Source organism: Hoplias malabaricus, chromosome 11 (assembly GCF_029633855.1).
Source record: "Hoplias malabaricus isolate fHopMal1 chromosome 11, fHopMal1.hap1, whole genome shotgun sequence".
Classification (NCBI taxonomy): Eukaryota; Metazoa; Chordata; class Actinopteri; order Characiformes; family Erythrinidae; genus Hoplias; species Hoplias malabaricus.
The window spans coordinates 8,752,384-8,769,761 of record NC_089810.1 but is presented as its reverse complement, the minus strand read 5'-3'; the positions used below and the strand labels follow the sequence as shown (position 1 = coordinate 8,769,761).

The following is a 17,378-nucleotide window of genomic DNA, read 5'->3' as shown; positions in this document are numbered from 1 at the left end:
ACCATGTTACCTCAAACCCACAACACCCACCACATCTCCTGACACAAAGCGGACACAAACGTACTGAAGAATGAAATGAGTTTTCCGTGTCGCTATGTACACTAGTGGCTCTCCAGGCGCTATAGATGCTGTGTGAGTGCCGGTCATCCTCCACTGAACAGCAGTGATGCCAAGTGTTTTGTACTAATAGAAGCTTCCGGCACTTGCATGTGACCTCCCCTGCTGTGGTTTTAATAGGTCCTCACTGTAGGTATTCTCTATATATCTCTCTCTCACACACACACAAACAAAAAAAAAGGAAGTCCTTCTCAGCCTACATTACCCAGGGTCATTGCGCCAGGGAGAGCAGGGAACTCATTAGTGTAGTGCCCCTCCTCTCGAGGCCCCTCACCCCATTATGTCCGGGTGCAGGCCAGATGATAAGGCTGCCGCAGCACATACGAGGCCAGTGGGGATTCGAGCTCAGGGTTGGGTATTTCCATCAGCCTCAGCAGCCCACCCTCCCAGGAACTAAAATTACACGACCCAAGACCACAAGTTCAGGCAGGGAGGCAGTAGGACCACCTGACTGCAATGAAACACGGCATCATTTTCTCTGTGGTACAACTGCAGTGTCTTATTTAAAGGAAAGATCCCAGTATTCAAAAGGAATTCTTGCAAAAAAATGGAATTAGTCTACGTTTTCTTGTGCATTTTGCTTTGTTTTCTAAAATAAATTCTAATTGCATTTGCTCCATTTTCCTGAGAATCTGTTGTGAGACAGTAATGTAAACTACAGCTCTGACTAAAAGTCAGAGACCATCTTTTATTTATACAAATCTTTATGGTCAGTATGTTTTAGTGCCAGAAAAACAGTATTTAAAAGAACTTTACACTGAAACTTTTACAGCTATACAGATTGTGTTTGTGTTTGGAATCCAAGTACTCCCAAACACATTCAGTGGAATTCAATTCTGGGCTCAGAGGTGGCCACAGATTACCAGCAGCTTTTTGGTTTGAATGGGAAATTATTTCTTCTTGTCTGTTTTCTTTTCCCAGTAACAGTTTTGACAGCTACACATTCTCACAGTTTTGTTGGTGAACCAGGTGTTGTATGGCTGTCAGGCTTTCAGATAATTAGCATCTCTAAACTCCAGTTTTAGCCACTGCTTGTTTTTCTTTTATTGTAGTTTCTTTGCTTTTGCAAGTGGATAATCTTAACAAATCTCCTCAGATATTTCATTCGAGTAACATGTATTTAATGCCTGTTTTACTGAATATTGAACAAAATGGTGTTCTTTTGCACAGTAATATATGCTCCCAGAAGCCTCCTAAAAAATGCCTCGTCTTAGTGGTACACTGTAAACTGCAAATGTTAAACAGTGTAGAATAAAGGATAAACAAAGGGCACTTTAGACTTGTGTAAATGGTTGATAACCAGGGCATTATCATGTTCCCACACAGCATATTTATTCTGAAAGCAGGAAGCAAAGTAAATTCTCATATATTTTTATCAGAAGGGACGACCAGCTCGAGGTGAAGTTTACATTCTTAATATTATACTAAAGTCAGCATGTGAACAGTCAGTTCTTGAGGCTGAGTAAGTTGTAGAAATGTGTAATGTGTGCACATAAGAATCTGAACCACTTCAACAAGGGCCAAATAATGTTTTGGTCAGAGTTTTTCCAAAACAGCAGGTCTTGTGAGTTGTTCCCAGTACGCAGTGGTTAGTACCTATCAAAAGTGGTCCAAGGAATGTAAACCTGTGAACTGGCAACAGGGTCATGGGCACCCAAGGCTCACTGATGTCCTTGAAGAGATAAGGCTAGCCTGTCTGGTCTGAACCCACGGAATAGCTACTGTAGCGCACACTGTTGAAATAGTTAAAGCTGACTCTGATAGAAATGGATCACAACACACAGTGCATCACAGCTTACTGTGTATAGGGCTCTACTGGTCTATCACATGGGCATCCATGACTAACCACTTTTACTAGGAATTAACCATCCGCAGATAACTTGACCAAAACCTAATTAAATTAAATTTTCTTGCTTCCAACATTAAATTCAACAACAGACTGTTCACATACTGCCTAATATATCCCAGCCCTTGACAGGTGGCGTTTTAAAGATATGGTCACGGTTATTGACTTCACTTGACAGTGGTTCTATTCTTGTGGCGTGTACACTGCCTTAGCATAATTAGCTCCTAGAGTTCAATTCAAGGGCTTTTTTTTTTTAATACATTCTTACAACATGTTACAACTGAGCTCTCGTGTTGCAGCTGAAGTGAATTTGGCCGATGGGATTGGAGTGTGTTGTAGTCAGCTATACAGTCCTCTGAGTTTTCGTTCCCCCTCTGAGTAATAAACAGTCTCTGAGCTGAGCAGGAATGTAGCGCCCATAAGGGAAATACAGTTGCAGTGTGTATGCGGATATGAAGCAATATTTACATTCAGAACCACTGCAAGAACAAGCACTTCAATAACTACATTAGCTCTGTGCACCAACAATCTCTTGCACAGTGTGTGCGTCAGCACTTGTGCCACAGGAATAGATGGTCATTTCTGCTTAGATCAGAAAGCTCTTCTTTAAATGACAAATCCTTGTAGTTCAGATTGGCTTTCCCCTTAAGCTCGCCCAGGTCTTTTATTAGGAACTGTGCAGAAACCAAGGGCCTGTCAGGGCCTTTGCTGATTATAGTGCTGCCCTTAAAGACCTTTGGGATCCCTTCTGTTATTCAGTTACATAAGATTGTATCATAGTTTCTAGATAACTTGGAAAGTGTTCAAGTTAAAGGGGAACACCAGGTTTTCAAAAAATCCTCGTAATTAAAACAATGAGGTGTAAAATTCTGAGTGGTCTAATGTCAAATGGTGCAGTGTGGAAATGTTTTGAAAGACATTGGTGATAGGAACCTGGGGTGACAATATCTCAAATATAGATATATAACAATATACACAGACTAATCCCTGGATTAGACTCAAAAGTGTCCGTAGGTGTGAGTGTGTGAGTGAATGTGTGTGTGTTGCCCTGTGAAGGACTGGCGCCCCCTCCAGGGTGTATTCCCGCCTTGCGCCCAATGATTCCAGGTAGGCTCTGGACCCACCGCGACCCTGAACTGGATAAGGGTTACAGATAAAGAATGAATGAATGAATAATCCCTGGATTAGGAATACCTACCTAGTTTCTACACTTATTGTCCATTTTATCAGCTCCACTGACCTTTGTCTTTGTAGTTCTACCATTTCACACTGTAGTCCACCTGTTTATCTGCATACTTTCTCATACTTAGCGCTGCAGTGACATTGACATAGTGGTAATGTGTTTTGCTGGTACCGAGTGGATCAGACAAAGTAGTGCTGCTGGAGTTTTTTTTTTTTTTTAAATACATTATCCACTCTGATTAGACACACCTACCTTGTCGGTCCACCTTGTAGCTCATCTGATTTTGCAGTTTGTTTTGGTCGTCCTCTTGTCCTTCATCAGTGAACGAAGGATGCTGTTGGCTGGGTATTTGATTGGTGGATTACTCTGATTCCAGCAGTGACTCTGAGGGCTTTAAAAACTCCAGCAGCACTGCTGTGGACTACAGTCTGCGATTATAGATCTACAACGTCAGTGAGTGTAGAAACATGGTAAATGTTCGTAATCCACTGAACATTCAGTATATTGAATGTATATTGAATGATTTCCTAATGTCATGCACATGTTTCTCTCTATTAATCCTTTGTGAAACAATTGTACAACAGTATCTCAGGCTTTAGGCAGTGAATTCAGAACCAGTTCATACATTAACCTTCTGTGATGTGGCTTTCAGAGGCATTAAACACTTTAGCTGTCTAGTTCCTATCACTACCATTGTGAACAGACTGACAGACTCAGAATCTGTAATTTTCTCACTAATGGCGCATTTCTCACCAAACCTCTCAGTATGACTTTGCATGCATTTTTGGCAGTTTAATTATGCAGACATTTTTGAGGAGATTGCCCTTATGTTTAATTAGCTTCTCTTATATGCAATTTATTTAATATCACTAATTATACAGTAATAATCATTTGTTCATATGTGTGCTTCACTTAATTAGGGGTGACACGAGAAGATACACTAACACTGCGGGACAACAAACCCACTCGAATGGCTAAAGGTAATGACTCCCAGACTTATATATTGTATCATTAGAGCATTTCTCCTGGTCTGTTTATCAAGCAACAGGCTGGAATTATACATTTTTTAATGAATGCAGAGATGAGGGGTTTTTTTTTGACAGTGACTTTATGTACCTGTAAAGGCTAAACTGTGTGCCATGTTCCTAACAGTCCTATTCGAAAGAAAACGGGTAAACTATGCACTCTAGCCTCAAGCTTTCTGCCTCTTGACCTTTATGTTGGTCAGTTACATTGAGACCACCATGTTTCCTGACAGCCCACAGCATCCACTTAAGACCTGGAGCCCTTAGCCCTCTCTGCCTGTGTGTGTCTCAGTGGCTGTGATTAATGTGAATCCCTGGCCTCCCCGGAGCCTCGCCCTCCAGACACACACACAGTGGAGCTCACACACCCGCCGCCTTAAATTGATCTCTCAGGTCCAGTGTTGGCTCGGTTCTGATGTAAACAGCCTGACAAAGGGAGCTGCAGTAGGTTACACTGGATCAGCTCGGATCAGTGAAGGAGCTTTCAAAAGTTTTGCCACTGACCCAAAAGACCACCACGCTACTCCAGTAATAATAATCTAGTTTTTAACTTTTCCTCCTTCTATTTTGCAAACAGCCCGTTTTAATTATAAACACACACACATACATACACGGGGTTGGACAATGAAACTGAAACACCTGTCATTGTAGTGTGAGAGGTTTCATGGCTAAATTGGAGCAGCCTGGTGGCCAATCTTCATTTACTGCACATTGCACCAGTAAGACCATGTGTATCCAATGGTTCAAACATTGTGTCCTGAAGGCGGTGCCGTGTATCAGGACGACAACGCACCAATACACACAGCGAGACTGGTGAAAGAGTGGTTTGATGAACATGAAAGTGAAGTTGAACATCTCCTATGGCCTGCACAGTCACCAGATCTAAATATTATTGAGACACTTTGGGGTGTTTTGGAGGAGCGAGTCAGGAAACGTTGTCCTCCACCAGCATCACGTAGAGACCTGGCCACTATCCTGCAAGAAGAATGGCTTCAAATCCCTCTGACCACTGTGCAGGACTTGTGTATGTCATTCCCAAGACGAACTGACGCTGTATCGGCCGCAAAAGGAGGCCCTACACCATGATAATAAATTATTGTGGTCTAAAACCAGTTTCACTTTCATTGTCCAACCCCTGTATATATATATATATATATATATATATATATAAGCTATTAAATATGCTAAGACTAAATTATATATTTTTTTTCAACCAATATTGAAACCAGGCTTGTCTTTTGGCCAGTGGTCTAGTTTGAGGCTTGAACATATAGTGATCCAATCGGCCAGATACTTTTGGTTGTTGTTGTTTTTTTTTGTTTTTTTTCCAGATTTTCCTACGAAAGAAAGATCAGTTTTATATCTGTAGGGTCTCTGCTTTTGTTTACTCTTGAAATCCACATCCACAGGCTGTTTCTCCTGGAAATACAAAAGAGCCCAGTTGTTTGTTTCTAGTTGTATCTACAATGTCTAGTTCTATTATGACACTTTTTGGGTAAAATTACAGTACGTTATCGTAACAAATAAGTGACTTACTTTATAAACTGTATGCAATAAAATTACAGCTTATTTTACTGAAGAGCCAAAGAAAATATATCCTTTTTCCTTAGGCACACAACCCTATGTCCAAAGGTTTATACACACCCCTTAGGATTCATGAATTCAGATCCTTCAAGATGTACCCATTTTGGACATTCAAATCTGCACAGTTTGTATAATCTCCAATAAAATGCTTGAATTGAAGTGAGACAGGAGCGGCTGTACAGGAGTTTAAGGTCACGATGCCCAGGGTCAAGCGTAGGCTAGAGGGGTGTAAATCCCTACCCGTGTTAGCTTATAAATCACGTGAACTGCATTTTCTGGATTAAAGCAGCACATTTAAGTCCTTTAGGATGAAGTAGTGACTTCTGTTTTCCAAAATGAATCATCCAATGTCAGTGCTCTCACTAACACCTTTACAGCTGCATGCCATGAAATCCTCACAGGAGTGTTCCAACACCAAGCAGCTAGGAAGATCATTAGAGCTAATAAGCCTACATCCCCACAGTTTGTTGTGGTGGCTTATTGTCAGTAATTTGGTTTCTGTGTGCTGCCTGCAGACTACATCAAGACATCTATGTGCAGCTCCAGCTCCTGTTCTCTGAACAGTGAGAACCCCTATGCCACCATCCGAGACCCTCCTGGCTTAGCCTGCAAACACACAGAGAACAGCTACGTGGAGATGAAGTCTCCTGCACACAGAGACCTTACCTTCTGCTCCAGCACCAGCTCCACCCTCACCTCCGCCAGCAGGAACATTTATGACGTGGGTGAGTGGGAAGACCCTCGCGACCCTCAGGAGGTCCTAACAAGGGCAGATATGTCAACACTCAGAGCTGAGTATTAGAGCTAATGCTGAATTTTGTTTCAATTCTGTTAGAGCCAAGGTTGTGTTATGTATAGACCCTTTCAAAAGGACTGTGTGCACTTTCCCGGGTTTCTAATTCCACTGCATGATCTCAACAAGATCCCTTTCCAGTTCTAACAACCTGCCAAATGCTCGATTTCAAGTTGACGATGGGAATCCGTGTCATTATCTATCACAGGGGTGTCTGCAAACTTTTGGACATAGTGCATATTCTTTCACATATTCCTATAAGACGTTTACTAACAGGATTCAACATCAGTTGCACAGACGTTTAACCACTGCCTTCTCTTCTCCCAGAGCCCACCGTGAGCGTTCTTCAGGGACCCAACGGCCTGGCGACCGGGTTCTCCCAGAACCCATATGACATGCCCCGGAACAGCCACATCCCCAGCCACTACGACATCCTGCCCATGCGCCACAGCCCTCCACACACCCCACCGCCCCCAGACAGCCCCCCGAGCTCCCTGCTGTAGAGCCCAAGCCTCTGCCTACCTCCACAATTCAACCACCACCACCAGACTCTGCAGGAGGTCCTTTATCTTTTTTAATCGCATCAGATCTTTGTTTTTCTCTCTTTCTCTCTCTCTCTCTCTGTCTCACACACACACACTCCCACACATATGCATGAGAAGATGGACTTAAAGGCTGGATATAAAGGCAGCAGTACCAGAAAAACCAGATCTTGGACTTGTGTGGGTTTGCACTGACGGCAGAGAAATATACTAACGATTACCCACCGCTCTCCATTCAGTTTCCTGGATGAAAGGATTGCATTATGTGCAGAAAAGACTGAACCGAGAAGAAGCGATGAAATCACAAAAACATGAAGTACTCTGTAACAAATTGTATATACTGAAACAGATTGTGGAGCCAGCCGGGCCCTGTCACGTCGATCAGTTCCAGAATACGATATGAAATATGCCGTCTTCAGCCGTGGAGGGAGCATTCGTGGGAGTTTCTCGTGTATATAGATAGTCTCAGAGATACACACAGACGGATGACCCAAGCTCTTTACAGCAGGAGAAGCAACAGTCGTCATCTGTCCCCCTCAAGCAGTCGAACAGTTACTGACCCAAGACCCCATGTGTGGATCTAAGGGGGACTGTCAGCCACAGATGCAGCGTCAACCTTGACCGTTCACTAGTTAAATAATGAGGACTCCATCCCTTAGTGACAAAGCATGGTTAAATAGTAAGTAGTTCTTGTCGTATAAAGACAGTTATCAACAGAAGAGTTTTTAAGAACATTCTGGGGTTTTGTTTTCTTTTGATAACACTATAGTGTATGAGACTTTACAAGATTTTAAACTACATACATGAGGAAGTTCCAAACCTGAGGGTGATGAAAACAAGCGTAGCTCGATATAACGTGTGCACTGTCACTAATGGTACTAGTCTGTCAACCTGCTGTTTCATACAAAGTATTTTATGGATGGTTATATTTGAAGTTAGCAGGGTATAATGTCATGTGAATGTGTTCCAAGTCCTTAAACTATAGTGTTTCATTTGTTTTTGCTTCTTCTTTTCCTTTGCCTTTCTTATTTCTCTCTTTGTATCCTCAAAATACAAGTGGGTGGATCTTATGGAAGAGTTTCCTTTTGTATTTATGTATTTATGGTGTATTTATTTGTAATTTATTTGCACTAGTAATGCTTTTGTTCTCCTTCCTATTGTAAAGTTTAAACAAAAAGTCAAGCATGAGCAAATTACACCATGTGACGCTTATTTATTTTCACATGATTCTGCCATTTGTCCGCACACATTTCAAATATATAGCGCAAGTTAGCGTTCATGTCCAAGATTTATCATCACCACCACCACAGGCCGGCCAAGACCGTAGACATATCTCAGAATCCTACACTGAGCCACCGTTAGAGACACTGCTCTTATTTTGATGTTATGATCGGTGGATTTGCTTTGCTGTTTTACTTTCTACTGTGTTCTAAAGTGTAGTTTCATACCCCTCACTAAAGCAATAACATACTGACAATCACACAAGAGAGGGACACACGTGCAGATTGTACAGCCACCCAGAGCAGGACCGTGTGTTTACATTAAGCTCATACGGGGGCTGGTTGTGAACACATTTTCATAACTTCCTCTTTGTGTCATTTAGACACTGCTTAATGTTTTCCTAAAAAAAAAAAAAAAATTCTAAATAAAGCTTATGGTGAACGAGTCTCATTTGACAGTAGCCCTCCGATCTGTGATATGACTTTATTTAAATTTTTTTTACCCTCTCACTATATTGTAGCTAAGCTGCTTCTCCTTTCCTAAAGGATAAACCACTTCTGCTTTCTTTCACGAAGAGGCGTATGACCACAGAGTACTGGGGAACTGAAATGAGACCGTTTCATTTAAGTGGTTAATAATGTCTTCAGAGGGACATGTTCAACATGTTTAGCGCATGGATCTGGAGCTCACACACACACACACACACACTGTGAAATAACACGACGCAGTCAGTAAACATGGGATAAAACAAGTTGATCTGATTTTGTGCTGCTTTTTATGTAGTTTGCAGAATTTTTTAGAATTCTCCAGTCTTTTCATCTGAGTCTCTTCAATCACAGCTCTGGACCCACGTTTATGTGACGAGGATAAACAGCGAAACGCGAGTACGGAGATATGAGAGCACTAAGTAAATATAGAGGAAAACAGAACAGAAGATGGCTAGAATACAGATCTTCTGCTACTCACTCCTGGGCTCCTGCGCTGAACTGAACTATGGCTCTTCCTCATTTAAAAGAACAGGTGCTGAAATCAGAGCATGTGAGTGGGGTGTAGCAGCAGGAACATCCACTCCCCACTCAGTACACTTTTAGATCACTCCCACATTACTTCAGCTTTTCACGTTGCGTTCACTCTTCATCGCTCACCAGAGTCCTGTTCACACTCTCAGTACTTTTAATCGCACGTTAGCATTTTTTAATCAGCTTTATTTTTATATTTCACACACTACATACCTGTTAATACTCCGTGTATTTGCATTATGGGTCAGTATCATTATATTCCAGAGCAGTAAGAAAGCTTCAAACTCTGCCCAAAATAACCTCTCTACTCCCCATTCCGGTCCCACTCCCCGAGCGCTTCTCGCTGCAGAACCAGAAATCCCACTGAGGTTAAGGTTTAAATTTAGTGTTATATTGTACCTTCCACTGGGAAGAGTCTGTTTTATTTGAATCCGATGAGAAACACAAACGTGTCCTGCGCGAAACCGGTCTTTCTGAACAGGGCTGTTTTGACAGGAGAAGAGTGCTGCGGTGTTTGATCCTTGTGGTCTTTTGACCAAAGCATGTCACAGACGTTACACTAAGACCCCAGGGGACAGTGTAAACTTGCTGAACTGGCTTCACAAACATGAGCTCATTTCTCATAAAACATCACACACCAGTCATCACCAATCCTCTCCACGACTTGTGTAACCGTTCTTTTATTTTGCAATTTGAAATTGGAGTTACAGTGGATAGAATAATAGTATAATCATAATAATAATGATAATATAAAAACAAAAACAAATAAACAAAACAAGGAAAAAAAATCACAGTACAGCGCAGACGAAAAAAAAATGTTCTTGAGGCAATATGTGAGAAATAACCAACAGTCAGAACATCAATATCCAGGTAAACTAATTAAGACAAACCAACTATGTGCAGTGATTAGGCTGGGCCTAACCGTGCCATCTGTACCCATACATCATTGGCACTGCCCATGGTGCTTCTACAAGTCAGTCAAACAATCAGATTCTGGGTCCCTAGGGCCATTTTGAAGCGAGGCCCAACACCATACAGACAGAATGCATAGAGTAAGACACAGTGCCACACTTTGCGTTGTAAGGTGTGAGCCCTTCTTCACAGCAGTAACTAGAACTACAGTTCAAACAGAGCAAGAGCCAACACCTGGGGTCAGTTTTGTGAAATCCTGTCGAGAGGCTCACACCTACACACTCGGGCAGTGGCAGAATGGCCCCGCTATTCATTCTGACTAGTTTTCACACACACACACCAGCTACTACATCTCAAGACGAGCTTCGCCAGGTTAAACCCCAAAGAACCATCATTTAATGAGTCTCTGGGTTTCAGTTTAATTTGGGGTAAGAATAACATTAAGTAGCAACAGTTCTAGGGCTGAAGGCTGTGTAGCTGATGTGCTCAGAGGTCATTTGGTGCAACCACAATATACCATGCATCACGAATCCAGTCCACACTAACATTTTTTTTGTTTTTTTTAAACATTTCTACTTCACACAATACTATTCCTTAGACAGCTATGATGCACAAAACTGTTGGTGGTCATGGCCACCGCTGCTGAATAATAGGAATGCTTGATTTTACAATCACAACGTTATACTGGGCTACAATACATTGTACATTCTTATCCTGATCGCTGTAAATAAACGCCTCACTTCCTTTAATTTTGAAGATATTACATAAATGGGCACAGTTATATGCTAATAAATCAGTCGGCTACCACTGAATAAATGTGTGTTACAGATCTAAAGAATTAACCGTAGTGTGGGTTAGTTCAGGAATATCATGTTCGGTGCAAACATACAGAAAAGCTCCGGTCTACAATCATCATCATCTACGTACTGTGCTGAGGTCAGCTGAGAAGTATTCGCTCCTGCCTTTCCTACTAGTAACTACAAAGTGGTATTTGAAGATGAAGTTTTTAAATGATGCCACATGGTCTTAAAAGTCTAAGAGAGGTGGACGGTTTAAGTCTTAAGTCCCTGACTTATTCTATTACTTCTACTCGGATAGTGTTCTCATAAATGTGCCTATGCTTACCGTCAAAACATTTTTCAACACATAAAACACTGATCTTCTGGGAATTCAAGTTTCTACATTCTGAGATCAGTCATTGTTTACCACAGATTTAACCAGGCTATACGTCCTAACTACAAGATCAAGCGTAAAACTGAGATCAGATCCAAGGGCAGGAATGGTCCAATAAGAGACAACAGTCACACCGGGTAGTATGAACGCTGCTCTTACAGCACTAGAGAAGATCGTGTGATGGAGGTCTGGCGGCATTGCAGCGCGGAGCGAGAGGACCGAGGAAAAACTCCCGTGGTGGGAGGACATGCGCGAAACTGGAGGCGTCCCTGTGTGACATTCCATTGAGAAAGGCACTAGAACCACTACTCTACCCCGCGAGAAGATGCAAGACAGAAGCACAGGATGAGTGGAAGCAGCAGTGACAGCGTCAGGAGCTCTGGGTCAGTGTGGAGAACCTTGTCCGGGGTGTTCCCCGTCCTCCTCCACCCTCTCCACCTACTGCTCCTGATACCGATATAAAACATGCAAGCGTATTCCGCCGCAGGAGCCGCCACCACTGTGGTGACCAACGGACTACTGCCCATGTCGTCAGCACCAAATACTCGATGTGTGTCTAAGCGGGCATTTCAGTTCGCATGCAAAGTGATGTATACGCTTAAAAATGCAGCCAAAGATGGAGAAGTCAGTGGTCTCAGAGACCGATGCTAGTCTAACATGTCCTAACATTGATTATTCTTTTCTCTAAATAACGCTGCGATACAGTAACCCCTCCAATACTGCAGGCCTCTAGCCCTGCCACAGAGTCACCCACAAACACGAGGCGGCTGCTTAAAACAGACCCCAACAGACCTTGCACCTTTTTGCAAAATGAAATAATATATTAAGACATTTTTGTGAACATCAGCATGACTGATTATTAAAATTCTGCAATATAAAAGCCTACCATAGCAGGGGGGAAAAAACCTAAAAATTAAGCTTAGTCCAGAGCGCAGGTGGTGACCCTTTTGAGATCTGAGGTTTAGAAACACAGCTTCTGTGCTCAAGCCGGGCCGTGCAGCTGTGTCTCAGAACCAAAGCAGTCTTTAAGAAGTGGCGGTGGAAAGGGGGAGGGGGCGAAGGGGGAGTCAGGGGATGAGGGCTTCTGCAGGTGGGCCCGGGAAGAGGGTCATGGAGGGGGCTAGATGCTCTGGCAACACTGCATCTTTGGTTTATTCTCAGTGGGCTGCACCTGGATGGACACCACGTTGTTGCTAGGTGACATGTCGTTGTCCCGGCGGTCCGTCATCTGCTTCTGGGACACGATGCGGTAGATTTCTGTGGGATGAGGAGAGATTTGAATACCACAGCTCAGCCACTGACCTGGAACTGGAGGTTATTAGATGAGTTTCTTAAACACAAGTGCCCTTCCGGGATAGCTCTGCTTAATTCATGGAGGCACGGATCGGTGTAGGCAAAAGCCAAACAAGCCCCAAGATGCACAGCCATATTCTGAGACAGTTTACAAACGCAGAATCTGGTCTCATTATGCTTTTTTAATTACCCTTACCCATAAAACCTCACAGGATGCCTGAGGTAATGTAATTGCTGTGTTATATTTGATGCCCTTTTAAAAAATTTATCCTTTGGAGTTCACTTGGCAGAAAAAATGTTAAGGCGAGGAGCACTAACAGAGAGGCAACAGAAGCAGGAAGCTTTTTATTACAGTCACGTCAGGGAAGAGGAACACAGAGGACCCACCCCAGCAAGGCCAGGCCTTTGATTAGTCATTCATAAGGATATGGCCTTCAGCCAAAAGCCAATCACTTAAAATCTCACCCACACACAAGACACACACACACTCCCAAGCTTATCAGTATGCAATTATGCTCATCAGCTTTTATTTCCCAGGTTTTGTTTACCCTTCACCCTTTGGGATTAAAAAAATGGATTCGGCCTTAACCTGACACTGCAGATAAAGAACCAAAATGGACATGCCAGCACCTTCCTTACCTTCTGCACCAAAAAAAGCCTACTCACCAGTCAGGATGGTCTGAAAAGCCGTCTCCACGTTAGTGGAATCCAGAGCCGATGTCTCAAGGAAAGACAGTCCATTCTTCTCTGTAGACACAAGGAACATTCATCCACTAAGATAGCATCTCATGGTCAGTTATCTACCTCCAAAAGAAAACAGAGCTGCTTTAAAACATTAGATATATATATATAAATATGAGTAAAATACAAAAAACTATCGCCCTTACTTTATCACAATATTTCTAAAGTCGTGTTGGTGCCACCAAGGTCATTACAGAGGAAAAAACACAACTGGCTCTAACTTCTCTGACCTGCAAACGCTCGCGCCTCATCGGTGGGCACAGCTCGGAGGTGGCGCAGGTCACTCTTGTTGCCGACCAGCATGATGACAATGTTGCTGTCCGCATGGTCCCTCAGCTCCTTCAGCCAGCGCTCCACATTCTCATAGGTCAGGTGCTTAGCAATGTCATACACCAGCAGAGCTCCCACAGCGCCACGGTAATACCTTCAAGCCGAAAAGCATTGAGGATACACACATTTCTTGCACAACACACTGAACAATAACGTTTAGTAGGAATGCTTTTTGGCATGTTCTGGGTACGGACACAAATCTCACGTGTGAGGAGTCAAACATTTAACAGAATCTTTAACTTGGCACCTTCCAAAGCTGTGAGAGAAAGTGAAGGGGTGTCTTACGCTGAAGTGATGGCTCTGTAGCGTTCTTGCCCAGCTGTGTCCCATATCTGAGCCTTTACGGTCTTCCCGTCGACCTGAATGCTGCGAGTGGCAAACTCCACCCCAATTGTGCTTTTGCTCTCCAGGTTGAACTCATTCCGGGTGAAACGAGACAAGAGGTTACTCTTCCCCACGCCGGAGTCTCCAATCAGAACCACTTAAGAAAACAAAACAAATCAAAGATTCAAGTTTCAGCTCTGAGATCAGGTTAGCGTGATAATCTCATGTATTCCAGCTGAAGATTTTAATAACCACATATAAATGTATTGCATGCTTGGAACCGTGAAATCTAGAAGCCAGTGTAGCCATTATCCTTCACTGTGACACCTCAATGGCTCAAATGTTCATTCATTCATTCATTATCTGTAACCCTTATCCAGTTCAGGGTCGCGGTGGGTTCAGAGCCTACCTGGAATCATTGCACGCAAGACAGGAATACACCCTGGAGGGGGCGCCAGTCCTTCACAGGGCAACACAGACACACACACACATTCACTCACACCTACGGACACTTTTGAGTCGCCAATCCACCTGCATCGTGTGTTTTTGGACTGTGGGAGGAAACCGGAGCACCCGGAGGAAACCCACGCGGACACAGGGAGAACACACCACACTCCTCACAGACAGTCACCCGGAGCGGGAATCGAACCCACAACCTCCAGGCCCCTGGAGCTGTGTGACTGCGACACTACCTGCTGCACCTCCGTGGCTCAAATGTATTGCGCATCATTGGTTCCAATTTGAAACAGTCGTAACAGATAACATTAACCGTGTCTGTGTTGAAAAGTATCTGCTCTTGATTATCTTTAAATAAATACAGCATTTCCTCTTTTCCCCTCAATCCTCCCACCTAACCCACAACTTTAAAAATGCTCAAAAACCAACAAAGTGCATGTGTTTGTGGCCTCCACCAGAGAGCCCCCTTTTTTTTTTTTTTTAAAGAAGGAAATGGCTTACTTCACTCTATTCATATCACTGTTTACTTACTGTAAAACAAGCCACCAAATATTTCAAGGAATGCAACATTTAACAAAGACAAACACACAGAGAAACATTCGCAAGTTCAAGTTTCCAATTCTGAGTTCACATCGATACACAAAGAAAAGCACATTTCTAACAAGAACAGACCAACAAAACTTTCAACATCAGATAAACACTATTTAATACTTTCATCGCTGACAGACGAAAAAGAAAAACATGCTCCACTCTTCTTCAGACCCCAGTTTCACTGAATGTGTTTGGGACTGCAGCGTATGTAACAAAGTCAAATTAAATTCTTTGAGCTGGTGAAAACATCCGAGCAGATGTTTCCTGAACAGAGTGGAAATGTATACACCATTAAATACTATGAAAATGATCTTTAGTCATTGAGGCTTCTATATTAGTTTGATTACTACACCTAGACAATGTGAAATGAGCTGTGATTAAAGTTCAAGTTCAAAGGAAAGCAAACGTTTCACAGCATTGCAGAATTATATATATATTTATATAAATATAAGACAAAGGCCACCAATAAGCACTGTAGTGAAAACAGCCAGATTGTCTTAAGTGAGGTCATCGCCGATGTTTGAACGTCAGTGGTAGGAGTTCTGGTGTTTGGACTTCAACGTTTTAGCGACAAAATGATAAAAGTTGGTGTTTAAACACAAGCGTTTGAATTCGTTTTTTTCCGGTGTATATTCGAATTTCAGTCCCAGTATTTATTATATATATGTATACACACACACACACACCAGTGTAGTTGAAACACTAGCTCCAGTATTTACCCTCTGGTATTTTAATTCCACTGATTCAGCACTGTTTTTTTTTGCTCCAGTGTTTTTAGCTCTTTAGCTTCGGTGTTTAGCTCCAGTATTTAGCCATGGTGATACCGCTATGTTGTTTGAACAGTATTGTAGCTCCTGTATTTTATCTGTGTTTTTAGCTGTGGTGTTTTAATCTGCAGGGTTTGGTCTCCATAGTTTAAGCAGTGTTTCAGCTCCGGTGATTGTAGCTCCAGTGTTATTAGCTCCGGTGTGTGCTAAGGTGTGGTACTGGGAAAAAAAAAATGTTTGGACAGAGTTCAAACGGCTTCCTGTGCGCCTCACTGCGGCTCTACGGTCAGGAGGAATATATTAAAGTGAACGAGCATAACCCAGCGGCCTCCACACCCTCCCTTCTTCGTGATTTTATAGATGGGATGGGATTAGTTTTTCGTGTTTGTGACAGAAAGCCAGAAGCGAACGGGCTCGGGTTAGCTAATGTTAGCTGGCCTACATGGAAGCAGTTCGTTGGGTAAGAAATGTTGTGACTACTCCAGCTGCACTTGGCTTTTTCCTGACTCGCTGACACAGTCACATTAACTCAGCGATGAAAACAATAAGAACCCTGTCAGTTAGAAACGACAGATATAAGACAGTAATGGAGGTTATTCACCTTTAAATAAGTAGTCGTACTCGTCGTCTCTCGTCCCCATCTTGGTGTACTGAGAGGTTAACGGGTGAAGGATGAACGTTGCCCGGTGGTGGAACCCAGTTCTGTTCGCTGTCGGCGCACTGCGGTCTGACCGCGGATCAGGCGGTGGACATGTTACCAGCTAACACCCGAGCAGCACAGCCACATCCAAAACAGCCATCCGCACTTCAAAATAAAAGCTCCTGCTAAAGCCTAGCTATCAGCTTATGTTTCGTAGTGCAGGGGTTTGTTCTCTTAGGAGGAAAACTACCAGCACCAGTGTTCTTCAAGAATACCCTTCTTAGGCATTTCTATATGGCTAGCTTTATGTAGGATTAAGTGATTAATTTTCAAGATTTTACAATGACCCTGACCTTGTGTTATTCAAGACTACACTGGTGTTGGCTTATAATAAATTCAATTAGATTCAATTCAATTAAACCTCTTTCAAATTAAATACTTGCAGAATTTATTTCCAAGTAAAAAATAAATATGCAATGAATGAATATGCAATTATAGTCCTCTTATGTATCTCCACTCACCCCTCCACTGTTCACGTGGAGCTCAGGCCTGCAAGTGAATGGGACTGGTTTTGTAGGTTTTTGATGTACAAGTGTGTGAATTCAGCCCATCTGAGGCTGCACAGCTCAAAGTGAAATGCCTTGGTGTTGATTGATTGTCTTCTAACATTTACACTACATGGACATGATAACAAGCTACAAAACATGATTTTGAATGAGTCTTTGGAATTGTAATTAAATATTAAAATTCTATGGTATAGTAATTTTCTGTATGTTGATTTATTTTCAACCAGAAAAATTGAATATGTGGTAGTCCTTAGT

General features: G+C 42.6%; 2 protein-coding genes across 4 annotated transcripts in view; one reads left to right on the top strand and one right to left on the bottom strand.

The window, feature by feature from the left end:
• Positions 1 to 8,708, top strand: part of megf11 (multiple EGF-like-domains 11) — a 147,742-nt gene extending 139,034 nt beyond the window's left edge. For 2 of the 3 annotated variants that reach the window (XM_066684558.1, XM_066684557.1), the window contains 3 exons: positions 4,067 to 4,126; positions 6,271 to 6,480; positions 6,876 to 8,708. In XM_066684558.1, coding sequence (XP_066540655.1) covers positions 4,067 to 4,126; positions 6,271 to 6,480; positions 6,876 to 7,051 — 446 coding nt within the window. In that variant the 3' untranslated portion in view covers positions 7,052 to 8,708. The remainder of the gene's footprint in view (positions 1 to 4,066; positions 4,127 to 6,270; positions 6,481 to 6,875) is intronic. The other variant, XM_066684559.1, reaches the window with a different exon arrangement.
• A 1,283-nt stretch (positions 8,709 to 9,991) lies between these two features.
• Positions 9,992 to 16,808, bottom strand: rab11a (RAB11a, member RAS oncogene family). Its single transcript, XM_066684589.1, has 5 exons — positions 16,519 to 16,808; positions 14,065 to 14,260; positions 13,680 to 13,873; positions 13,375 to 13,455; positions 9,992 to 12,672 (listed from the first exon to the last, which is right to left on the bottom strand). The coding sequence occupies exons 1-5, from the start codon at positions 16,556 to 16,558 to the stop codon at positions 12,536 to 12,538; spliced, it is 648 nt and encodes a 215-aa protein (XP_066540686.1). The 5' UTR covers positions 16,559 to 16,808; the 3' UTR covers positions 9,992 to 12,535.
• Between the last annotated feature and the right edge of the window lie 570 nt (positions 16,809 to 17,378).

Bases quoted from the DNA above. Each gene is read 5' to 3' on its own strand.
- rab11a (XM_066684589.1), bottom strand. From the start codon at position 16,558: ATGGGGACGAGAGACGACGAGTACGACTACTTATTTAAAG. The intron at 13,456-13,679 runs GTCAGAGAAGTT...TTGTGTCTACAG, and splicing joins TGAGGCGCGAGCGTTTGCAG to AGAAGAATGGACTGTCTTTC. The intron at 12,673-13,374 runs GTGAGTAGGCTT...CTCATCCCACAG, and splicing joins TTTTCAGACCATCCTGACTG to AAATCTACCGCATCGTGTCC.